Below are 26,564 nucleotides of genomic sequence, written 5' to 3'. Positions count from 1 at the left end.
CAAATCCTGTGCTGGGATTACAGAGGGGAGCCACCATGCCCGGCAAGGTTGTGGTCATTGATAGGACGTTTTGCAAAGCATCCTTGAAGGAAAGAGGATATATAAATGCAAATTAATGACTGAAAATATAACCTGTGTTTTGACATGTTAGAATATATAATTACAGAAAAATTATTAAAACTAGTAATTTTGACTGGAAATATACTAGGAACAATCAGAAATCTTTCAGGCAATAGTAAATTTTCTTCTGATATTTGATTTGCAGTTATTTTGCTAGTTTTAACATAATTTGTCAATGGTAGCCATTTCTGATTGCTCATCTTATATGAAAACAACTTGAATGTTTATCAGCAAGAGAATGTTTGAATAAATTGTGGTCCATCTATACCAAGATATATTATAGAGCTATTTTTAAACAATGAATTTGAATACTATCTTTTGATTTCTAGAGATGTTTATGATTCATTGATAAATGCAAAAAGCAAAGTTTCAAAGTAATAATCCAACATTTATAAAAACAACTAGTCATAAACAAAAGAGGTTTATAAAAACCTCTATGTGTGTAGAGAAACTCTTAGTCAAGTTTTCATAAAGAAGGAACTTCTACCTGTAAAGGAAGCAGATTGGGAAGAATCATTCCTATTTCTATCCACCCTTCACTTACAAGAGGAGAGGGCAATAAGTATTTACTACTGAAAATAAACATGCATTATTTTACTAATTTTTAATAATTAAAGAAAAATGTGAAAGAAAATATACTTTTTCTGATCACAAATGCTCTCTCTAATTTAACCTTGCTTTTAATCTTTTAGGTAGTGTACATTCTTTTTCAAATGGAAGAGCTGGTTATAGCCAACAACATCAGCATCGACATAGTGGACATGAAAGAGAAGAGGAAAGAGGAGATGTATGTTTATGATTAGAAATCATAAAATGGCAAATTTCAGCTCAGGAAAAGCAATTAGAGTTGTCTGGAAAGAGGGCAAGTTGTTGTAGGAAATAATGAGTTTTTCTCTTACTAGAGGTGTTTGGTAGAGACTAGAAAATCCTTAGGGATATTGTAGGAATAGGAGGAGAGGTCACCCCTGGGTGGTTGGATAGTGTGACCCCTTTAGATTTGTTATTCTATGATTCTAATGAAGGTACACCTGCACTGTGCATGTTGTGAAGGCAACTTGTTATTGTTGGCCCTGAAGAATTTAGAATACTGAAAAACTTGAACTGGAGGTAACTTTCCTTGTTCTAATGCAGTTATACCTAATTGCCTATAGCAATTTAATTACATGAAGTGGAAAGGTAAATGGAAAGAGCACTAGACTAGAAATTAAAAGGCCTGGCCCCCAGCTTTGCCACTCATCAGCTCCCATCTTCTACCCTCAAATCCAAGGTAAAACATAGTTTTACAGCCTGCAGCATATTGATAGAGTCTCTCTGTGTGTCGGGGGAGGGAGTCGGGAAAGAAGGAGAGAAAGAAATGAGGACTTCCTCATCTATAAAATGAAATCAAATTTTATCAGTGTTTTAAAAATCAGAATCTCCTGGTGATGTGCCTGGGCAGTTATATTTAAGAATCACCCCATTGGTATTGTTAGCAGATTTGAAAGCACTGAACTACATGATCTCAAATGCTCTTTCTGCTTCAAAATGTATGACAGCTGTTGGATTATTAACAACTACAGTTATATTACAATTTGTTATTCTTTGATGATTTTTTATAGGGAGGTTTTTCTGTGTTTATCCAGCTGATGCCCATAATTGTATTGATCCTCGTGTCATTATTAAGCCAATTGATGGTCTCTAATCCTCCTTATTCTTTATATCCCAGATCGTAAGTAGCTAAGTGAAGTTTTACAAAAATAAATTGTTGCTATTTCTGACCTAGCTTCCTTTAAAGAGCTTGTGCTTGTGTAAACTTTGAAGTGCCAAATCTGTTACTGCAAGTGTACGAGATTTTAAATTTCTATCTAATTTTTAAATTAGTTACTTTAAGTAATAAATTTGTCTTATGTTGTTAATTTATATTTCTATTTTCCCACTGTGGATAAGGACAGAAATGCTATATTTGAACTTGATAACAATTTAATGTGGTAGGTAATGTGTTGCCATTAAAGGCAAAAAATACTCTAAAGGACAAAACTACTTTAAAGACAAAAAGAGCAATGATTGATCTTACATAGTTTTATATCATTAAGGGGAAAATAACTTTACTCTTCATTTTGCAAAATATTGATTAAATAAAAGCAAATATTACTTTTATATGGTGTTTTTTTTCACCATATACTTTATATATAAGAGGTCTGGACATAAAGGAAATTTAATACAGCATCCATTCTAGACAACTTCAATACAGTGAACAAAAAGGAAACTATAACATCATATTCGCTGTTACAGCAGCATGAACAAATAAAAAGCAGATAAAGAAAAAATAATAAAAATCATATTGGCAGTGATTTTACAGTATTACAATCACATTGGTCTAAAAATAAGAATTACTTTATTCCAAATAAGATTTTTATTAATGAAAAATTGAGATAACTTTATAAAAGCATAGTATATTTAAAAGTGTGGTTACTTTTTGTGACATGAAATCATTGTTTTGGGCAATTTGACAACGTAAATAAATTACAGGTTGAGTATTTCCTATCCAAAATGCTTGGGACCAGAAGTGTTTTGGATTTTGGATTTTTTCAGATTTTGTAATATTTGCATATATTTTATCAGATGTCTTGAGAATGGTACCCAAGTCTAAAAATGAAATTTATGTTTTATATATACTCTATACACATAGCTTGAAGGTAATTTTATACAATATTTTTAGTAACTTTGTACATGAAACAAAGTTTGTATACATTGAACTATCAGAAAGCAAAGGTATCACAATGTCAGCCACCCATGTGGACAACCTGTGGTTGTTTGGCATCATTCCTGACTCTGAATTTATATGCTACTGATAAGCAACCATTTTCTTACTCTAATTCACATATAAATATTTAACAGTGAAAAAATGATGTGTTCAGGGTTAACTAACCAGCATAGTAGCGTCACCAGAATACCTGTGTTAGCTGTTAAATAATAGCAACAACAAACAACTACAGGCTTTTAGTTTCCACCTATGGTGCTGTGTTTTGATTAAAAGGTGACCCATCATATGAGGTCAGCTTTGGAATTTTTCACTTGTGCCATCTTGTCGATGCTCAGAAAGTCTTAGTTTTAGAGCATTTTGGATTTCAGATTTTTGGATTAGGGATGCTCAACCTGTATTACCAATATTAACTTTTCAGTGATTGTTCATTGTTTTTGTCTGCTTGGTTTATAGTAGCATATTGGAACGTCCAATTTTAATTAAAATAATGATGCTGCATCTCTTTTACAGTGGAACAGGGCAAACTATTAAAATGCAGACAGAAAACTTGGGTGTTGTTTATTATGTCAACAAGGACTTTAAAAATGAATATAAAGGAATGTTATTACAAAAGGTAGAAAAGAGTGTGGAAGAAGACTATGTGACTAATATTCGAAATAATTGCTGGAAAGAAAGACAACAAAGTAAGTTTGTCATGGGTTTAACATTTTAAAACTTATTCACAGTCTTTGGAACTGATTAATGTAGATTTCCCTATTCAAGGAATGTTCTGGAATTCCCTGGCATGTAATTGGAGCACAGTACTTAAATGAGATCATATATTTTATATACATGTGGCCTAACACAGGAATTGACACATAGTAAGGACTTAATAAATGGTACTTGTGTATTGTTGTTATCAATAAATATTTGGTTGAATAAGTAATACCAAATTTTATTGTATTGATAATATCCATCGTAAGACATATCATTCTTTTATGTACCACCAAGAAAGAAAAAAAATCCTGGCAGATAAACTATGTCATCAGTTTTAAGATGCATCCTGTTTTCAGGGTTAAGTTTGAAACTTTGTTAATTTAGCTTTAGTATTTAGAATTTAATGTACAATGAGTTTTGTTGACATTTCATTTTTCTTTACTTTGTTCACAGAGAGGCTCTTCGGAACACTTAATTTGCTTAGGCTTTTCCAGCCTCAGTTTTCTTAATTTAAGGAACAGTTCCATCTATAAAGATTGACCATAAGAATCTGCTGAGAAGTTGCACGTGAACTGAGTGTTGTGGTTCTTGTTTTTGTGACCATTGTTATGAATAATAATGTAGACCATATAGTGTAGTGTAAGGAGAACTGACTTTGGAATTAAACAGAGTAAAGTTGAATCCTAGCTCTGAAATTTTTAGCTGACGAATTGTAACCTCTATGAGTTTATTTCATGTGTAAAATGGGTGATGATGAGTGGGCGGAGGAAATAATAGCTATCATTTATATAATGCCTACTGTTTCAGTCACTGTCCCAAGCATGTTATAAGTATTAATTCATTTAATCTCCACAACAACCCTGTGAGGTTATTATACTCATTTTACACATGAAGAAACTGAAGCAAAGAGAGATTACTAACTGGCCCAAGGTCATAGAGGTTGTTTGTGATTCAAAACCAGACAATTTGTCTCTAGAATCCAGGCCCTGTGCTCCAAAGTCTTCTCAGAAATAACCAGCTTTATGGGGTTTGTTGTGAAAATTAAATCAGGCAATAAAATACTTCACACATAGTAAATGCTCAGAAAATGTCAGCGATTATCATCATCTCCCCCTTGCTAGGGAAGAGTTGATAAAATGTAACTTCCAAGAGAGTCCTTAACCTCTCTGGTCTTGGTTTTTTCCTCTATATAGTGGCAGTTAGAGATGTGACCTCCTTGACTTCTAACTCAATGAGTTTGTGAAATCAGTCTGTCTTCAGTGTGGAGAAGGTTACATTAGACTAGTGACTTTTAGGTTTTCAGCTGGGAATGAGTTGCCACCCTCCCTCCACCCTACCCATCTCTAGAGATGTTTGGTAATGTCTGGAGATAGTTTTGTGTGTCATCATGGGATGGGAATGGAAAGGGATTGCTACTGGCATCTAGCGGGTTAAGGTCAGGGATGCTGCTAAACATCCTACAATGCACAGGACAGGCCCCCCACAACAAAAAAATTATCCAGCCCAAGCAGTACTTTAAATGATGGAAAGAATATTAGGCTAGGCATTGGAGAGTTGGATTGGAATCTAGACTCTGCCATTTGTTAGCAGTGTGAACTTTGGTTTTTCTAAGTCTCAAATTTCTCCTTTAGGAAGAATCATCTATAAATAGATATAAGTGCATTATGTGTAAATAAAAGGCATAGTATAATATTGATTGAGTTGTTAATCCTAGTTGTTGATTTAGTAAAGATTATATCTGGAGATTTTTACAAATGGAATGCTCTCTTAACTGTGAGTATATTTTTAATGTGATCTTGACTAATCCATATAAACCAGATGTCTTCTACTTTGACCATTGTGTTCCAGAAAGTAACTGATTTCTTTTTTTGTTAAATCTTCTTTAAGTGCTCCTAGTCTTTACAGGTATTAATAAACAGTGAAATGACTGAGAGTAACAGGAAAAAACAAGGAATACTCCTTGAAGAATTTTGATTTGTAGTCTGTATATCATTAGTAGCTGTGCTGTCTACACACTGAAGGAAGCCTCAGAAGTACTTATTTGCTGAATAGCAATATTATGATCATATAACAAGCATTTTTTAAATCTGTGTTCCTTCAGTAACATTATTATATGTATTTTTTAATTTAAGTAAACTCAGAACAAGATTTAAAATTTTTGTATTAAATACTTAAGTCTTGGGATAATCTGAAATCTTAACAGAAGGCCACAGCAAAAACAACCACTGGCAGTATTGAAAAGCATATAATATTTTTAGGAAAAGAGGCCAAGATGATGCTTCAGAGGAGTAGTTTTTAATCCACTGGGGAACAGGAGTAGAGAGAAAGGATTCCAACATGAATTGACAGGATTCTATCCTTATTTATTTTCTGTGTTTGTTTACCTGCTAGACTTCAGATAAAGTTTTCATTAAAAAATTTTTTTCCTACTAAAATGGCTTTTAGGAGTTGTACTTGCATTTTTTTAAGTCAGTTAATCAAAATATATCGAAGGGCTCCTGTAAAGCATCACTTGAGCTTAAGCAACTAGGTGACAAAAATTTTATTCAATTAGCAAAATATTTTTCTTTCTTAACAGAAACAGATATGCAGTATGCAGCAAAAGTGTACCGTGATGATCGACTCCGAAGGAAGGCAGATGCCTTGAGCATGGATAACTGTAAAGAATTAGAGCGGCTTACCAGTCTTTATAAAGGAGGATGAACTGGAATTTTTATTTATACCTTTTAGTGTACTCTTTATTTTTTCTGTAAGTAAGTTTAGTTTCATCATGAGAGATGAAGAAAAAGATTTGATACTGAAAACTAAACTGCATAGGTGGTTCCTGAAATCTTGGACTGTTTATGACCTACTGGCTCCTTTAAATAGTAGTTGAAAACTAAAATGGAATATTTTAGTTACGCTTCTACAATTATTTTCATTTTAAAAGCTTACATGATTCCTAACTAAAATGTCTTGAGAAAGGATTATCACACCTGTAGCAATTTCCAGTTTTAGTGATTCTCCATTTTTTCCCTTGTCATGTAAATATTTATGGAATGATCATTTTGTGTACATACAGGTCACTGCTTTTTTATTTAAATTCCTTTAGTGTTTAGCTCCATGATACACTTCAGTTTAAATTGATGGAATGTTATATGACACATTTACATTTTCCTTATCAAGGTGTCAAATATGTGAACTTTAAACAATGAAACTTTTCCAAAAAGAAAAAACTTTAACTTTGTGTAAAATCTTATAGTATTATCAGCTTAGAGGGAATTGATATTTTTAATATTGCCATTATATTCCAAAATATATATTGAGATAAATGAACTGGTGTAGAATATCAGTTTGCTATTTAGTTTTATGAATTACTATACATATACATGCATAGAAATGAAATGCTATACTGATAGATTTTAAAGAAAATATGAGGAAATGGCTATAAATATTAAACTAAAAGGGTGTTGAACAGTAAAGTGCAGTTATGTCATTTACAATTCCAATACGTAAAAGGCCACCAAATTTTGATGTATATGTCCTTGAAGACTGCTAAAATTTATGAAGAGGACTCACATTTTCCCCCATAGGAATTTGCAGTTTCTTGGTGATCATTTAAGCAGGATCCAAAGAAGTTCTCCTACAAATAATAAGAAAAATGAGTACTAAAATATAGCTTTGTGCCTTTTAACCCTATGCCAACTCCTAAACATATAAGTAGATTACAGTATACTTACCTGATCAGAGCATGATCTGTTGGGCCATATGCAAGTGTGAGCAGAAATAGAGCAGCAGGTGGAATAGTAACTTAAAGCAAATCATCCTTTAAAAATTCTGAGCTAAAGTCTATTCACCATTGAGTAATTGTATTAATCCTATAGGAATAAGCTCCTTGTAAGTAAATCCATAATATGAATTAGAAAAAAAAAAAACACCGGAAATTGAAGTTTTTGGTGCCTGTATACTGGATATGAAACTATTTGATTTCTAGTCTTCTGTGGTTAGCAGTTGTAATATTTTAATGATTTTGCTTCATACTTGGTTAATGGAACATAAACATATCTTTGGTACTTCTTTGTGAGTGAGAGAATGCTAGATAGGGTGGCTTTGTTCTTTGTTTAAATTTTTTTTCTGAATGTAGTTAATTTATGGCATCTGTTGAATAAAACTGCTAAAATGATCTCTTAAAAATGTTCTGTTGTATCCCCTTTTCCAAGTGAATCAATAGAAATGCCTGATTGAATTAGTAGGTTAAACTAAACAACATACTGTCATAGGAAAACTAGACAGCTTAACCAACTTGCTCTTAGAAATGTTACCTTAAAAAAAAAAAAAACAGTGCTTAAGAGAAAATACAATTTTAAATATTTTGTTGAGCCTGTAGTTTTTTTAAAAAACTAAGTTCATAGCATTTTAATTAACTTTGAAAATTCATATGTATCAGAAAATTTATGAAAACTTGAATGAAAAATATTTCGTCTATTTTTCTAATTTTAATGGCAAATTTACACTATTATGGCTGATAATTCTGTGAACTTACCTTCTTGTTGACTGATTCTTTTTTCCTTAATCCCAGCTTTAAGGAGATAGGTGAAGTTATTATACAAAGTTAAGTGATACCATAAAGTGTATATTATAAAGTCATACATGGCTTTTGGACGGTATTATATTTCAGTTGCATTGCTGCATTCCATTAAATTTCATAAAATGCTAGGGAAAATGTGTTTGATAAAATTTTCTGCAGTGAGAAATGACAGACTGAGTGCCTGACAATTTAAGCCACATATGAAGTATGCAAGTAAAGATTCAGTCCTTAATATCATCTATATCATGTTGTAAAAGCTCAACAAGTGTCTTATAATTTGGAGTTAATCATACAAAGTAAGAAGAGTTTAGATATCTTGAGATAAAAGATTTTCATGTTTGCTGCTTTTTTATAATAAAAATCCCAACATTTTGCCATCTTATTTTTAACTACATGAACTTTGCAATTTCATTGGCTCATTCTAATGACCACCTAAAAGTCCTCAATCTTTAAATATTGCTTTATTAGCTCTTCTAACTGGTATTCTAACAGTTTAGCAGCAGTTATATTTATTAATGCTTTACATTTTTACCCCTTTTTACATAAACACACACAAATACACCAATGCATATACACAGAAACATTATTGTCCTTGTGAGGGTTTGGGGGAAATGAAAATAGTACCTTTCTCCTCTTCTTTTGATTCCTTAGTTCCCAAATAGACTGGTGCTAGTCATTTAGTCATATGTAAATTTCAGAATGTAGTTTGATTAAATGTGAACTGAATTCTCAACAATGAAAAATGTCAAGTTGGATTCATCTAATAAGTGAATATATTTTGTAAACAGATTACATTTGAATGCCTGAATATTTGTTTCATAATCATTACATGCTTGTTTATGATTTACAAAGATTTGGTAGAGAAAAGTACAGTCCTTAAGGCATATATATGCCAGTGCATTAAACTACTCAGCTTTTGTGTCAGCTCAGGTGTTCATAGGAACGGGAATGTGGAATACCAGCTTTTTACTTTAATTATACTTTTATGCTTAATTTTTCTTCCAGTTAAATCTTTAATTACACTAGTTTGTAAAGTAGTTACTGAGAAAAATGATTAAGTTTTTTATTTCCCTTCTGTTGATCTGTAATATTTTTAAATGAAGCTATTTAACACATATGACATGCTGATGTTACTTAATGGATTCTTATGTATTTCATTAAAAAAAAAAAACTCCCACCTGTGCTAAGACAGCTAAATATTTCTTGATGTTGGCTTGAGGACCAAGTGAGCCATCTTGCCAGTTAAGCAAGTTTTATGTCCAAGGACCAAATGGTTAAAAGAGGAGAATTTGTACCTTTGTTGAGCTTCCCCATGTGAAGCTTGGGTTCAGTACTATCCTATTACTACTAGCTATCTTCATACTGAGTGAAGCAAACTGAAAGGGAATTCATAATCTTTTTTCTTATCTGAACAGAAAAACTAATGAAAGTCAACAATACATATTTTAATTTTCATTCAACAGCTGAAAAACCATGTCTGTTGACCACATTGGACTATTGCCTAGTTAAAATCCATAAAATTCCCTATAAACCAATGAAAAGAAAGTAATCTGGCAATAATTTCCAACATTTTAAATTCTAATTTCTAGTTACAAAGAAAAAGGATAGAATGAGGCTTTTCAAGGAATTCTTGCTCATCCCTTCAATAATTTGGCAGGCAAAACAGTCCTAGAATTCAGCTTCCTTTTTGGTTGTATTACTATTAAATAGATAACTTTCATATAAATGGAAACACTTTTCCTCAAAACATTAATTCAAAACATACTCCTTATATTAAGGATTATAGCACCACATTTTTTGTAAATTCCCTATGTGTAACTTTTTCCTGTTGGTATGTGATTTTTTTTATTTAATATGACTATCTGCTGGTGTTGGGGCCAATAGATTTGTGAATATTCTGTGGATGTGTCTATGTACAGGTGTATATATATATTTTTTTCCAGCTAATACCTCAAATGTGTGATTGTTTAATATATACCACACTATGTTTGCACAGTGCAGGGCTTCCATTAGCAGTGGATATTTTTATTTCTAACTTTGAAAATCAGTCAACACAATTTCATTGGTGTGAATTCTTTCTGTTGTTCTTTTTCATATTTTAATGCAGAGATTCCTATTATAAGGTCCATGCTTCAAACATAATTATATCTTTCTATATCCAGCCATCTGGAAATACATAGGGTTAAGAAGTATTTCTTGAAATGTCCTTGTTTAGTAAGTTAGTAAAAACTGGGATGACTAATTGCCAAGATGTCTTGTAACTGCATAGCAGATGACACCTGGCATGGCAAGCTTCATTCACTTCAGCACAAGACTGTACATTTCAATCTGATATTCTACTTTGCCATTTAAGTACACAATTAAAATCATAGAGATTTTCAGTGACATTGGAGTATTGTAATTATTAGTTTCAAAAAGAATTATTTTGAATAGGATGATTAAACCAGTGAGAAGAAAGAAACACAAATAAATGATATTTTGCAGTTTATCTGTATTAAGAAATGCTTCTTGCCAATTTCTGGTTTTGGTTTTTGGATTGCTGCATAAGACTTTCTTTCCATTTACTTTACGTGTTTTTAAACGCTGCAGGTAATTTTTAAGGTTTGATGGAATTATAATGGAAGCCTTGTATAAGTTAAATGAAACTGGTAAAGGAGAGCTTACTTTGTCTATAATGCATTCAGGATTATAAATTAGATTTTAAAATGAAATGTCTGATTTGTAAAATATTTAATGTTATATCAGACTTAAAATTTTCTGTGAGAACGCAAAGTAAATGCATTTGATTTTTAATGAATGTTCTGAATGAAATGAATTTTTGTCTTTCAGTCTCTGTAGTTTATCTCAATATATTAATAAAAAGGTCTGTTCTCACTGTAAAATGTTTGTTTTTATCATGTTTTATGCTCTTAATATGGCCACTCTTTCATTCATTCAACTATGCAACAAGTGTATCAATGCTTGCTATATCCCAGGCAGTGAGCTGGGTGCTGGGAATTAATCATTGAATAAGAAAGACAAAAACCTTAGAGTTTCCATCTAACAAAGAAAATAAATATCAAGTAAATAATTATAATTATGATAAATTCTACAAAGAAAATTACAGGGCACAATGAAAGCATTTATCTAGAAGGCCGAAACTATTCAGTGAGGGTCAGGAAAGGCTTCTCTGAGAGTGAGTTTAAGCTGAAATCAAAAGAAGAGATTAGTAGGATTAAGGTATGCTAGAGAAATAGAATGTGCTAAGTTGGTAAAGTGATAAATCTTTATGAAAGTGGAAACAAACTTGTATGATCATAGCATAAGGAATCCAGGGTAGGTGAGAGAATTAAGATAGGGGCCAGATCCCCATAAGAACGATATATAAACCATGATGCTGATATTGAACTTTATCCTAAGTCAATAAAGTTGATTTTCAAGAAAGGAGTTAAATGATCCGATTTGGGTTTTTAGAACATCATTTTTGTTGCTCTGTGGAGACTGGAGGGCAAAACAGAATGTAAGAAGAATAGGAGGTTATTGTCAAGAGAGAGATGATCATGGCTTGCACTAGGGTAGAAATACAGATGGGTGACTAGTTTTCAAAGATAGGAGGTAGAATCAATAGAACTCTGATTAGATTTGTGACATGCAAGCAGCAATTAAAAAGCAGGCTAAAATTTTCTGAAAATTTGGCTATGAAAGGGAGTAGAGGAAAAACAGGGTGGTAGCTGAAAGAGGATGTGATTTCTAAAGAAGCTTTTCTTTTGAGCATCTCGCTGTGTCACTCAAGCTGGAGTTCAGTGGGGCGATCACCACTCAATGCAGCCTCAAACCCTGGGCTGAAGGAATCCTCCTGCCTCAGCCTCCCGAGTGAGGGAGCACGCCACGTTCGGCTAATTCTTTATTGTTGTTGTTGTTGTTGGTGGTGGTAGTAGTAGTAGTAGTAGTAGTAGTAGTAGTAGTAGAAGAGATGGGGTTCTATCTTGCCAGGCTGGTGTGGAAGTCCTGGGCTCAAAGGATCGTCCCGCCTCAGACTCCCAAAGTGCTGGGATTACAGGCGTCAGTCACCGCACCCGGCAAGGCTTTCCCCCCCACCCCCAATTATTTATTACATGAGATCTTACTAATTTTTAAAAATTCTGATGTAAAAGGGAACATAGAAAGTACCCGTAATCCAGTGTCTGCATGTTAAAAGTAGACGCTTGAAGTGCTCCAGAAAACCCATGGCTCCTCCCCATTCAATCTAGATAAGGCCTTGAGTAAAGAGCACCCGTGGGGAAGTCACAAGAACCTAGGAAACAAGTCAGAAACCTGTGGACCTGGTACTTCCAATCACAGGCAATCTGTTGCTTGTTCTTCAGCTCATCACACCATCCCCTCAAATTTCTTCATCTACAAGAAAAGGTTTTAAGATAACGGACCCTGAAAAACAAATGACATTTATACACCCTCTCTGCACAAGAATGTCTTGTAACACATAACCTTGCTTGCATTTTCTGGGGTCCTCAGGATCCAGCGAGCTCGTATAAATCCTCTACCCCACAGCTGACGTCCCTCGGCCCGTGACACAAGGCGCAGGCGCAAGACGCGGTCCGCGGTGGGCGGGGGAGGGGAGGGGCGGGGCGCGTCGGGCGGCCGCGCCCTCGAAGCTTCCGCCAGGCCCCCCCGGAAATCCAGTATCTTGGGGCGACGGCGTAGAAAGTGCTTCCCGGAGCGCAGAAGAGGTCATCAATCATGTGACGGTGGCTTGAGGAGGAACCTGTCTTTAAAGCTGTCCCTGAAGTGACAGCGGAGAGAACCAGGCAACCCAGAAACCCCAGGTAACTGGCGCTACTTTGCCTGGTTTGAGGCCTAGTCCCGGAGGTGGCGCGGCTGGTGAGACTAAACAGAAGGAGAGGACCCCCTCTTCTTTTCTTTGGGCCTAGCTCTTTGGGGTGGAGGGGCAGGGATGGGGTGGGCTGAGGTAAGGCGTGCCAGCTGAGTACCCGTGGGGGTGTTGGGGCACTCTGACTCCCACTGGGCTCGCTGGGCCAAGCCCTAGAACCGCGGGGGTTTTGCCTGGTTCTGACGAGGGCTGATCTTGCTTATTAAGTTGGGGGTGGGGAGGACGAGGAAGCCAAAGAGGTAAGAGTCACCGGGAGTTTCTCTTCCAGGCGTGGAGATTGATCCTGCGAGAGAAAGGGGTTCATCATGGCGGATGTGAGTGACACCCCCACATAAGAGGAAGGGGAGAGTGGGGAATTTGGAGGGGAATACTGAGCGGGGAGAGGTAGAAAATCCTCCCATCCCCACCCATCCCAGTTAATTATTTTTCTCTAGTATGTGAAGTGGGAGACTAATATGAATGAATTTGCAGGATCCTGAGTTTCTGCCTCGAATGGGGGTGGAGGACACTAAGGAGCTTGAGACTGAGAAAATTATGTTCTCCCTACTCACCAATCCAGCTGGGGCATAAGAGAGGCTCTGTATATTTACCATTTGAAATTCTGAATGATGGTTGACTGATTTTCCTGTCAGAATTTGGTCAGTAGGACATGTACCCAGAATACTTTTTTCCAGTAAGTGGTAACAATATCTTATTAGGTTTATTGTAGCAATTTACGATGATTTCTAACCCATGCCTCTTTAGAAACATAACATGAAATAAAATGAGGGGTGTGTGTGTGTGTGTGTGTGTGTGTGTAGGATGAGAGCAAAAATAAGCCAATGGTCATAACATGAAATAAAATGATCATTCGGGTTTGGAGAATAGTAAGTGTTGGAGGCTCAAAACAACAGATATCTGATTAATCCATGTGAGGTCAAAATTGATACCTAAATTGTCAGTGAAATTCCTGGGATGAGAGAGTGTAATGAGACAAAATAAGATAATCTTCTGGCCGGTGCGGTGGCTTAGTCTGTAATCTCAGCATTTTGGGATGCCGAGATGGAAGGATCACTTGAGGCTGGGAGTTCAAGATCAGCCTGGGCAACGTAGTAAGACCCCGTTCTACAAAAAGAAATTTAAAAATTAACCAGGCGCGTTGATAACCCTGTAGTCCCAGCTGTGCTGGAAGTGAGGCGGAAGGATTGCTTGAGCCCAGAACTTGGAAGTTGCAGTGAGCCCCAGCTTAGAAAAATAAAATAGTCTTACATTTCTTTAGTCTTAACTGTAACTGTGTTTAGTGTTAAACACTTGACACACTTCGCCATTTATCTTATATTCTGTACGACTGGACTGGGCGTGGTGGCTCACGTCTGTAGTCCCAGCACTTTGGGAAGCCAAGGCGGGTGGATCACCTGAGGTCAGGAGTTCGAGACCAGCCTGGCCTACATGGTGAAACCCTATCTCTACTAAAAATACAAAAAATAAGCTGGGGCGTGGTTGTGGGTGCTTATAATGCCAGTTACTCGGAAGTTGAGGCAGGAGAATCGCTTGAACCTGGGAAGCAGAGGTTGCAGTGAGCCGAGATCGTGCCATTGCACTCCAGCCTGGACAGCAAGAGCGAAACTCCGTCTCAAAAAAAAAAAAAAAGACTGTTGCCTCACATAGTCATATATAATTTATTTTAGGTCCTTAAACAGAATATTTTAATAATTATATTATAATAATATGCTTTACACTGTTTCATTATTTGTTGAGTAGGTGAGTTCAACAAATAATGAAACAATGGAAGGCATATTTTTATAATGTGATAATCACGTGAGACAACAGTCTTACAGAAGTCATATCACCTTACCCAAGACCATTAAAATGATGGTGGAAAGTCTATCTTTGAACCTGGAAAGGTGTTTATAATGTCTTCTCAAGTGAACGCAATAGCAACAGGATATAAAACACTTGTATGAAAATTATGATGTAATTTTATGGCTAAAATGTATTTGTGTTTCCCATTTCTAGGTATGCTAATCCATGCAACTTCTCAAAAAACTTTAACAGCACTCTTATGATGTAGGTTCTATATTAGCCGTATTCAACAAATAATGAAATAGGCTTAAGGAAGAAAGGGTAGTTAACTTACTCCAAGTTGCATGACTAGTAAACATCCAAATCAGACAGAGAAAGATAAAACACAGCAAGAAGGGTTATGAATGATAACTGAACGTCCCTAAAATTTGGATAGGACAGGATCTAGAAAACAGTGGAAGGCCTATTATTATAACATGATTTTTTAATATTCTCTTTCAGGACCTAAAGCGATTCTTGTATAAAAAGTTACCAAGGTAAGAAATTTTTAATTTGTTACTGAATAAATTCTATATGCCATATGTTAATTTTATGAAGTATTTTGTCTGTGTATTTTCAATGTTTTGAAGTATCTCTTGAGATTTCCTTTAATATGAATATTTTTTGCCAGCATCATGTCCTCTGGAAAATTTTCATCACAACCGCTTTCCTCATTTATGTCAATAAGTTTGCCTTCACTGAGTTCTCTGTGTATCTAGAGGGATAGTGTCAGCATTCCTTTGGTCTCCTCTTTCTTCTATAACTCTTTATTTGAAATTCACTTCCAACATTATTACTTTTCATTTCTTTGCTGTATTTCATCTTTGTTGGCCAGTTTCCTCTTTTTATTATCTCTTTTTCTAAATGTCACATACTTTATCATTGGGAGACAAGGAGGTACAAAACTACATGCTTTGCTATCTCTGCATGAACTGCATAACAGATGCACAGTGACCAACCATCAACATACTTTGAAAGAAATGATGTGGCTGGTTACTGATGACAATGTGCATCTCTTAATTACATAATTATTATTTATGTTATGATTTGTAGACTAAAAAATTAGTCTACAAATTAAAGTAGAAAAGTTTATACTTTATGCAGTTATTCAGGTATTATGCCATGCTAACTAAAATTTGACCTGTGCTCTTCTGCAGGGAGTGGTGGTACTTAACCATACTAACTAAAATGTGCATATTGAAACTGTGCAAAATGAGGACTTTCTGTATTTTTCTGTAGTTACCTTAGCATAAAGAAAGGGTGCTCAAATTGGAAGGGAGAGATACCCCACTACACTGGCGATATGATGAAATAGTTAATAGTGCAGTTAATTCACTTAGAAGTCTTAGTGATTTACAATCCTCTGTTGAGTGTTAGCATCTCTTATTGAAGAAATAGCAAAATTGCATTCAATGTTCTTAAGTTATAAACCCACCAGAAAGATACCCATTATTCATCTGGAGATCTAATAAACAAAGCAATAATTGATTCTAATTACATCATCTGTGATTATAAGTATCAAAGATGTTTCAGACAATGGCGATCTCATTTTAACTATTAAGTGTACTCTGAAAATCATAAAGAGCGTGTGACACTGGGTATGGTGAAGCTGTCTGTATAAAGGAATCAGAGAATAATACCAAAAGTATTTATTATATTACTGAGTAGTTCTAATGTTGATCAGAAATAATTGGAAAGTATATGCTTATTTCTTCTTTGCATTTGGATGTCTTTTATCTTTTAACAAAAGGGGAAATATCAGGTTGTCGTGCTTATCCAAGAAATAAATTCAGTTAAAGGATATTTGTTAAAAGCTTTATGAAAATCTTTCATAATGGCAGGAAAGGTATTAGTACTGTCAGGTTTTTTTTAAATAATGAAAAAAAGCCAGTTCAACTCATATCATTATTGAAAATAGGCTTACTGCATCCCAGAACAATAATAATGAAGAAATAATAATGTTTTGAACATTCATGAAGAATAGTAGAATACACTTTGATTTGTTGCTAGATGTATGGGTTTGGATGCAGGCATCCTGCTTCAGAGTCATGGATTCATGCTTTTAACTGTTGAACCTCAGTGCCTCTCAGTAACAAAGTCTGCCAGCTACGGATACTAATGAAATGTGTGTTTTTGTGCATTTTTTGAATTCTCTGCAAAATATCATTCTTGCGTTTGCAATTTAAAATCTGGTTGTGACCCGAAGTAGTCTCAGGCTTTAATAATCCCACTTTGTATGTTTTAAAATAATCAAATATTTCATAATTATGTGTATAAAACTAAATCTGATGACTTTGATTAGTAATGCAACATTTGTTTTTAGAAAAAAATGGTGGTTTTAGTAAGCTTAAGGTTTAGATTTCTTGACCTGTGCTCTTCTGAATGATTCTTCAGAATGTTTCACAAAATTTAATTCATTTCTTCTAAAAGTGTAATATCTCTTCATGAGCCAGTTATTTTTAATTATTAGTAAAATCTATTCATATTACTCTTTGTGCATTGTATGTAGAATTGAAAACAGCTTTTATATTTGTGACCTGATTTCAAAAATTATATACTTAAGAGTGTAAGTAATTTTTCTACTTTCTTGAATTCATTTCTCTGTGAAGTCCATCAGAAAGAAAGTCCTTTTATTTTCTTTGGAGCATTAGTTGTGTTTAAAGTAATTTCCATGGAAATTTTAAAAAAGAAGCTACCTGTGGTGGCACTAATTTTTCTAAACATTTTTGTGGTTTCTTAATTTATTACCTGTTTTTAATTTATTTTGAGAGTAGGTAGCACATTCATAAAGTTCAGATCCAAGAGTTCACTGAACATAGAGTGAGTAGCTGCCCATCCTTCCTCTCCAGCCACATGCACAGTTTCCCCTCACAGAGGCACCCACCATTATCTGTAGAGATATTTTATGTACCTATGAGCAGACATGTATATACACATATTTATACATACAGCATAAACATATGCCTGCACATTTTGGTACATAATTTATTGCTGCTTGTATACACTGTTCTAAACTGTATTTTTTCACTTAAGAATGTAACTTTGAGAGTAATCTTTCCTGGTACATAGAGAACTTCCTCTTTCTCATGACTGCAGAGTATTCCTTTGTAGGTGTATATCATATCTTACCTTGTCCTTCTTGATGGACAGTTGGGTTTTTAATGCTTTACTGTTTCAAATGATGTTGCTTTTGGTAACTGCACAGAATAATTGGCATATGTAAAAATATCTGTAGGATATGTTTTATATAATCTAGTTTTTAACTTAGAAGAATGTATTTATTTTATGTATTTATCTGTTGTTGTTTTTTTGTTTGTTTTTTGGTTTTTTTTTTGAAACAGTCTCATTCTGTCACCCAGGCTGGAGTGCAGTGGCGCGGTCTTGGCTTACTGCAACACAGGTTCAAACGATTCTCATGCCTCAGTCTCCCAAGTAGCTGGGATTACAGACAAGCACTACCACACTCGGCTAATTTTTGTATTTTTAGTTGAGACGGAGTTTCATCATGTTGGCCAGGCTAGTCTCAAACTCCTGACCTCAGGTGATCTGCCCACTTAGGCCTCCCAAAGTGCTGGGATTACAGGCCTGAGCCACCGTGCCTGGCCTAAGTTATGTATTAATCTTAGAGAAATATTTTAATCCATAAATAAGTTTAGGATTGAATGAATAGGAAATCATGCTAATAATAGGATAAAAATAGTATAAAAGTCATTGATAAACTTATTTTATTCTTATTTTTTATGTAAGGAAGACAAATGATTTTGTTTGTAACATTTTCCACTCACATTTAATAACACTTCTCTGATTTAAAAGTTTTTGACAATGGGGTTTTTAAAAATTTAATGTCAGTATTTAAACATAAGGTTAATATAGTATTTCTTATTCCTTAGTTAATATATTAAAGTTAACACTTTAAAGTTAATGCAAAGAATAGATAATTCCGGGTTGCTGTAGGGATATTGAACATATCTCTGAGTTGTAGTTTATAGATTCCATAAGATAGTTACAGGACTGTAAGTTTTATGTTACAATGAAAGGGTTTTGCATAAATGTTGAAAGTTGAGGAGTATCACCTTATATTTTTTAACACAGTACTTTTGTGCTCTACTCTATGTATTTCTTAATTGCTAATTTCCCAGGGATTCTCACTGATTATTTAGTACTTAAACTTTGGTGATAAATTATGTCATTGTCACTGTGCACAATTGACACCATTGGTACTAGTTAATGAGTGATATTTTCGAATTATGTGCCAGCCTACACTTTATGTGCGTTGTATTAAATTTCACAATATCTAAGTAAGTACAGTTATTCCCATTTTTCAGATAGTTAATCTGAGGCTTATAAAGGTTTCATAACTAGCTCAAGACAGCATAAATAATCAGTGGCAGAGCCTGGACTGGAACCCAGGTCTTTCTAACTTTAGAGCTATAGCTTGACCATTCTGCTTACTACTTCTTAGGTAAGCATGGCTGAAAGGATTGCTGCATGGCCTTCATTTGTTTTGCCCTGTTTCTTCAGCCAGGAACAGTCTTTCCACGTCTTTTCACTTAGTGCCATAACATCTCAGCTGAGGTATTACTGCCTCCAGGAAAGCCTTCCCTGGTCCACTCTCTGTCTGCATCAACCTCCTGTTTTCTAGGTTCTCATATCCCTATGAACTTTTTTTTTTTTTTTTTTTTTGAGACAGAGTCTTGCTTTGTTGCCCAGGCTGGAGTGCTGTGGCATGATCTCAGCTCACTGCAAGCTCCGCCTCCCGGGTTCATGCCATTCTGCCTCAGCCTCCTGAGTAGCTGGGACTACAGGTGCCCACCACCACGCCCGGCTAATTTTTTTTTTTTTTTTTTTTTTTTTGTATTTTCAGTAGACGGGGTTTCACCGTGTTAGCCAGGATAATCTCAATCTCTTGACCTTGTGATCCACCCGCCTCAGCCTCCCAAAGTGTTGAGATTACAGGCGTGAGCCACCGTGCCTGGCCCCTATGAACTTTTTAACAATACTTGCCCCCAGTTTTAGTTTTACGTTTGTTCTTGTGAGATTATTGATAACACACTCACTTTTTAGATCGTAAGCCACGTGAAGGCAATGATTGTGCTTATTTCTGTTTTTCATAGTATCAAAGTATTAAGTGCCACAAACACCGACCATTTAATATTTGCATGAATAAAAAAGGAAAAAGGCTCTTTTTTGTCACTGTAGCCACGGCTGATCATCTTTCATGCTTTTGGAAACCATGGACTGATCATTCATTAGCAGTTTTAATGGAGAGTTAGCTTTGTCTTAGATTCTTATTAATAAACTGCATGAATTTGTAAATATTATAAACATTTCTATAATACACATTGATTCCATTTCTGGGAGAATTTTGGGGGCCTATGGTTTTTCAGAAAATACATGAGAATTATTATGTCTTTGAGGTGCATAGCTTGAGAAAATGAAATATTTTGTATTTTAGCTTTTTTATATTTTAACTATTTTCTTTTTCTAGTGTTGAAGGGCTCCATGCCATTGTTGTGTCAGATAGAGATGGAGTACCTGTTATTAAAGGTAAAAGTGAACATTTAAATGCAAATACCTTCTTTGCTTTTGACTAAAAATGTGTGTAATTTACATCTGAGTAGTACAGCACCAAACATGTAAAATTCATTTTAGTACATTTTAGGAGATGATGGTCTTAGTATTGGCAGAAGTGTTTGCTTTTGTATGTTGAAGGTTGAATTTGAATCTACAATGTATTATATATCACGTGTATCATGTTAACATCTAGAGTTTAAGCATGGATTTATCACAGACCCATTTCCCGTTAAAGACATTTACAGTGCAACGTAAACCATTAGTAAATCTAAGTGATGAGAGTGAGCGTGTATGCAGCTAGATATACACACAGACACCCCTACATTACATACACACACACACACACACACACACACACACATTTTATCAAATTGCTAGTTGTTTTAGGATAATACCCATGTATTTGAATCATAAGTAAACATGATGTCACAGAGAGTCAGTGTGGATTCAGACAATATTTACTATTTTTATTTTATGGTATTACGAGCATGGATGTTCCTAGTTTTTTTGGGACACTGTAATGGCTTTATCAAACATTAAAGATTGGATAATGTTCTGTATATTTTGTGTACAGTTTTCCACCTGAAGTTGTCATATATGTCAGATAATTTTAGACTTTAGAAATGAACGGAAGTTTAGAAGTCAACTGATTTAGTTCTTTCATTTTATAAGTGAAGGTGATAAAGTGCAAAGACACTTGGACTTCATTAGCAGTTTCAATGGAGAGTTAGCTGTGTCTTAGATTCTTATTAATAAACTGCATGAATTTGTAAAGATTATAAGCATTTCTATAATAGACATTAATTCTATTTCTGGGAGAATTTTGACAAACACATTATAAGAACATGGAATATCAACAAAGGAGGTCCCATGGTTTATAATCTTCAAACATTGCAGTCCAAAGTCGGGCGTGAGTCAGTAACAGAACCCATCATCTCCTGATGTGTGGTCCAGTGTGCTTTCTAACTCACTATAAAATGGTCGTTGAATGGCTGTGGACAGATTACTTGCTTTCTCTCAATTCTGTAATGAGGGATTTGAACAAAATAATCTCAGATTTTCCAGTTCTAATGTTTTTCATGAGGATCTCTATGTTAAAGCCTTGAGCCCTGCACTCATTAATACAACAAACTCCATGCGTACCTTTTAATGAGTGAGAGAAACATGAAACAGGTAACTAGCTGCAGATTGCTAATATCTATGAGAGATACTCCTTGCTGTGGGTTTTATAAGAGCAGAAGTTTTGTAACTTTTTTCATTAGTTTATTCTAGCCTAGTCCTCAGATAACCAGTTAAATGTAGTTGATTAATCTATGTTTTAAGTTAGATATCAAGAAAATATAAACATTTAATTTTCTTTTTAAAATTTAAAAAAATTGTGAGAGTCAGCATTTCTTCTCTTATTTGTGATCAGTGAACTTTTGATTGAGCAATTTTTCCTGATTAGTGATGAGACCCCATTAGTGATATGATTTTCAGTATTGTGAAACGTAACCTTTGTGCTCAATTTTAAAAAGAGGTTTATGAAAAAGGGCTGTAAATCTCTCTACCATATCCTCTGCATAATTTTTATTTAAATCACTTATTTTTCTAGTGGCCAATGACAATGCTCCGGAGCATGCGTTGCGACCTGGTTTCTTATCCACTTTTGCCCTGGCAACGGACCAAGGGAGCAAACTTGGACTTTCAAAAAATAAAAGTATCATCTGTTACTATAACACCTACCAGGTAAGTTCATAATTATCAAATGATTTGCTGATTTCAGATGTCATTTTTGTGCCTTTTATATATAAAATAGTTTGTGTTATAGTTCTCAATTTTAGTTTTGAAGGGGATGAAATTGTAAAATTGTAGCCTTCAAATTGGTTGTGTTAAACGGTAGTAATTTTCTTCACATTTTATACCAGGAAATAATTACGATGGAAAAGTAATTAAGTGACTTAATAAAGTACATGTTATCCTAAAAAGAGTAAGTCAGGTCACTGTTATCTCCAGTAGATGGTGCCCTTAGCTAAACAACTATGATTTCTCAGATGACACACTTTTTTTGTTGTAGTAACAGATTAAAAAAAACTTTCCTTGAAAGTTTATTAAATTTGCTCTTGCTGCTAATTCCCTCATTTTTTGGAAACATATATATGTAATAAATGAGGTTATTATTTGTGGGAAAGAAGTTAGTTTTTGCGTGTCTCTTGATCTCAAGCTATATTTTCTTAAGACTGTATTAATTCCTTGTGCTTTAGAGCTATGTTTCCTAATCAATTGATGTTAAGTTACTCTTTTTTTTTTTTCTTCCGAGACAGAGTCTGGCTGTGTCGCCCCATGCTGGAGTGCAGTGGCATGATCTCATCTCACTGCAACTTCCGCCTCTCAGGTTCAAGAGATTCTCGCGCCTCAGCCTCCCAAGTAGCTGGGATTACAGGCATGTGCTACCAGGCCTGGCTAATTTTTGTATTTTTAGTAGGGATGGGCTTTCACCATGTTGGCCAGACTGGTCTTGAACTCCTGGCCTCAAGTGATCCCATCCACCTCAGCCTCCCAAAGTGCTAGGATTACAGACGTGAGCCACCGTGCCAGGCCCGTCTTTTATTTTAAGAGTTATATATTTTAATGTGTATTAGGTAAAACATAACCAAACCATCTGACCTTTAATTTCAAATAAGGATTAGATTGAAACTAATTTTTTTTTTGAAGGTAGTTGATTTAAAGTTATTTTAAATTTAATTTAAATTACTGTAATACACAAGAGCCAGAAAATATCGTGAAGATAAACCTACCTGAATGACTGAGAAATACTGTATTTATCCATTTAATTATCAACTACTTATTAAGTCCTTATGATGAAATTGATATTCTGCTGGGCTTCAGAGATAAAAAGATGAAGACATGATTTCACCTTAAAAACTTTCCAGGCTCAATGGTGTTAATGTCTCTAAGAGATCATCACTAATTATGGAAATATTCACTGAAATATAAAGTTCCTTTCTATTTTATAATGTAATACCATGATGTTGGACTAAAACATTGATCATTTTAAAGGTTTTGAAAGATTAAGACATTTTAGTTTAGTTATACTACGTTTTCACAATGCAACGTATTATTTGGCTCTTATTTTCTTTTTAGGTGGTTCAATTTAATCGTTTACCTTTGGTGGTGAGTTTCATAGCCAGCAGCAGTGCCAATACAGGTGTGTTTAATTACCTTAAATATCACTTTTAATCCTTAATTAAAAAGAAAATGTAATTACCATACCTTAATTTAAGAGGAATAGTAGATTTAGAGCCAAAAATCTTGAACTTGTGGCCCAGTTTCACTGTCTTTTTTCTATGTCTTGGGAAAAGTGATTTCTCTGAATACTGATTTCCATATCTGTATAATGGAGATAATATATGCTTTCTCCATCTTACAATGTTATTTTCTAGTTCAAATGAGACCGTATGGGTAAGTGATTTTTTGTTGTTGTTGTTGCTGTTGGAGACAGGAAAATTAAATATTATCTTGAATACTACATCTTGCTCCCATTACAGCAGTTTAAGAAAACAAGGTGAGGATAGCCCAACAAAATGCATTAAAATGATTGATGAGTTATAGACCAATCTATTAAATTAGAATTTTTTAAATTTTACCTAATGGGGAAAATGAATGTGATTGAGAATTTAAAGAGCCTGAATATGATGAACGTAGTCTCATTCTTCTTAAGAACTGAAGAATTTGAGAACAAATGCTAGGAAGCTGTATCCTTTATAGAGGATAGTAAAATTCCATTGTATCCAATACCTTCACCGAATATTTATGTGTAAAATAATGACTATTCACTTGGTTGTAATTTTTTTACTTCATTTTATATAAAGTAGGATTTTTATTAAAAGGTCTGTCTCCTTTAGATTTGATTGCTGTTGAGAATTATAATATATTTTTTTTCTGTTTGGTTTTTCTCCCAAGCTGAGCAAGTTCTTCTAGCTATGTCACTGAAGCCTGTGCTTAGATACCTTATCTTTAGAATGAGAGATTTAGATTTGATGATCTATTAGATCTCTTCCATTTTGAAACATTTTAGAAATCTGTAAAATACTATATGTAAAAGCACTTTCTGAATTATATAGGATAGTAATGGTGTTTAGATTTTAAGTATATTTATGAAATATACTAAATCTCAATTTTGATACATGACCTATCACATACCAAGTCACCAGTTGTTATATATTATGATAATGTACAGAACAGTATTTTAGTACTTGGACCCTTTCCTTGAGAGTCCAGATGCTTTTTGTGTTCTATAAGACAGAGAAAGATCTTTATTTGTTTGAACATAAAACAGGCTGTGTTTGAGGTAGGTAGCCTTTCACTCTAGTAAACTAAGGAGAAGCTAGATATGCTGATTTCTAGATGTTTATCTCCCAGGAGGTTCATCAGTGAACTCCAGTGTGTTTTATACTCTACCATTTATTTTTAAAATATTTTTTCATTTGAAATATTTATATCTTAGCTTTGTTGAATTTATAAAAATAAATTTCTGATTTCCTTTGTTCAGTATAGAAGCTATCTACCTATCTTTTGATGTAATCCGTTAAAATTTGCTCAGAGACAAAAGTATGCCTGATTTAGTAAAAATTATATGTATTATTTCTGAGTCAGTGCAAATTTTGAAACAGGTATAAATTAAGATTTTCATTCTAAAACTCTAACAAATTATAGTGCATGTAATTTATTCTGTATTTCCTAATATATAAGTATTTTTCATTCATTTACTTTAGTAATAGGTGCTGAAAATAAACTTATTAATGACTACGGAGTTTTTGGTTGCTTTATTTAGGGTTATAGTACAGGTTGAACATCCCTCATCCAAAAATCTGAAATCCAAAACATTCTAAAGTCTGAAATTTTCTGAGCACCAATATGGCATTCAAAGAAAATGCTCACTGGAACATTTCATATTTGAGATTTTTGGATTAGGGATGTTCAACTAGTAAGTATTGTACAAATATTCCATAATTCAAAACACTGGTACCCGGCATTTTGGATTAGGGATATTCAACCTGTATTTTGTTTCAATCATGGGAAATAAACTATGTTCTGATTTACTTTTGGTAACTGTGTATTTTGGGCTTGAGGAAATTTGAGTTTCAGACTTTGAGGAGCATTTTTCTAACATGTACTTTTCTTAATCTCTTTATTTTAGGACTAATTGTCAGCCTAGAAAAGGAACTTGCTCCATTATTTGAAGAATTGAGACAAGTTGTGGAAGTTTCTTAATCTGACAGTGGTTTCAGTGTGTACCTTATCTTCATTATAATAACACACTATCAATCCAGCAATCTTTAGACTACAATAATACTTTTATCCATGTGCTCAAGAAAGGGCCACTTTTTCCAACTTATACTAAAGAGCTAGCATATAGATGTTAATTTATAGATAGATCAGTTGCTATATTTTCTGGTGTAGGGTCTTTCTTATTTAGTGAGATCTAGGGTTACCACAGAAATGGTTCACTCTATCACAGCTCCCATGGAGTTAGTCTGGTCGCCAGATATGGATGAGAGATTCTGTTCAGTGGATCAGAATCAAACTGGTACATTGATCCACTTGAGCTGTTAAGTGCTCCCAATTGTACAATGTGCCCAGGCTTGCAGAATGAAGCCAACTTTTTATTGTGAATAATAATAAGGACATATTTTTCTTCAGATTATGTTTTATTTCTTTGCATTGAGTGAGGAACATAAAATGGCTTGATAAAAGTAATAAAATCAGTACAATCACTAACTTTACTTTGTACATATTATTTTGCAGTATAGATGAATATTACTAATCAGTTTGATTATTCTCAGAGGGTGCTGCTCTTTAATGAAAATGAAAATTATAGCTAATGGTTTCTCCTCAGACTCTGCTTTCTGTAACCAATCAGTGTTTTAATATTTGTGTGTTCTTTATAAAATTTAAATACAATTCGTTATTCTGTTTCCAATGTTAGTATGTATGTAAACATGATAGTATAGCCATTTTTTTCATACGTGAGTAAAAATAAAATAGTATTTTTAAAAATATAGTTTGAGCACTATATAGGTCCTTTTTTTGTTCAGACTTTTTCCAAAAATCTAAACATAATTACTCTTTCAGCCACATGAATAAATAATGAGTGTTTCTTGTAGGTATTGATTTGGAGATTGTTTTACGGTAGT

General features: G+C 34.2%; 2 protein-coding genes across 5 annotated transcripts in view; both read left to right on the top strand.

The window, feature by feature from the left end:
- DNAJB14 (DnaJ heat shock protein family (Hsp40) member B14) overlaps nt 1-11,008 on the top strand; it is a 51,471-nt gene extending 40,463 nt beyond the window's left edge. Inside the window, exons 5-8 of one of the 3 annotated variants that reach the window (XM_010371640.2) lie at nt 813-907; nt 1,719-1,828; nt 3,374-3,546; nt 6,138-11,008. In XM_010371640.2, the coding sequence (XP_010369942.1) occupies nt 813-907; nt 1,719-1,828; nt 3,374-3,546; nt 6,138-6,262 (503 nt within the window). In that variant the 3' untranslated portion in view covers nt 6,263-11,008. Of the gene's footprint in view, nt 1-812; nt 908-1,718; nt 1,829-3,373; nt 3,547-4,012 lie in introns of all 3 variants that reach the window. The other 2 variants (XM_010371641.2, XM_030914891.1) reach the window with 2 other exon arrangements.
- A 1,724-nt stretch (nt 11,009-12,732) lies between these two features.
- LAMTOR3 (late endosomal/lysosomal adaptor, MAPK and MTOR activator 3) lies at nt 12,733-26,431 on the top strand. Of its 2 annotated transcripts, none has more exons than XM_010371639.2 (7): nt 12,733-12,928; nt 13,262-13,307; nt 15,277-15,311; nt 20,303-20,361; nt 21,983-22,116; nt 23,512-23,575; nt 25,568-26,431. In XM_010371639.2, exons 2-7 carry the CDS (start codon nt 13,299-13,301, stop codon nt 25,639-25,641), a joined length of 375 nt encoding a protein of 124 aa, XP_010369941.1. In that variant the 5' UTR covers nt 12,733-12,928; nt 13,262-13,298; the 3' UTR covers nt 25,642-26,431. The 2 variants fall into 2 exon arrangements, with proteins under 2 accessions (XP_010369941.1, XP_030770733.1); XM_030914873.1 differs by having other exon boundaries at nt 12,769-12,983.
- Nucleotides 26,432-26,564: the final 133 nt, after the last annotated feature.

This window comes from Rhinopithecus roxellana, chromosome 2, assembly GCF_007565055.1.
Source record: "Rhinopithecus roxellana isolate Shanxi Qingling chromosome 2, ASM756505v1, whole genome shotgun sequence".
In the NCBI taxonomy this organism is placed as follows: Eukaryota; Metazoa; Chordata; class Mammalia; order Primates; family Cercopithecidae; genus Rhinopithecus; species Rhinopithecus roxellana.
Note: the sequence above shows the minus strand (reverse complement) of the source record. Positions and strands in the feature narration are given on the sequence as shown.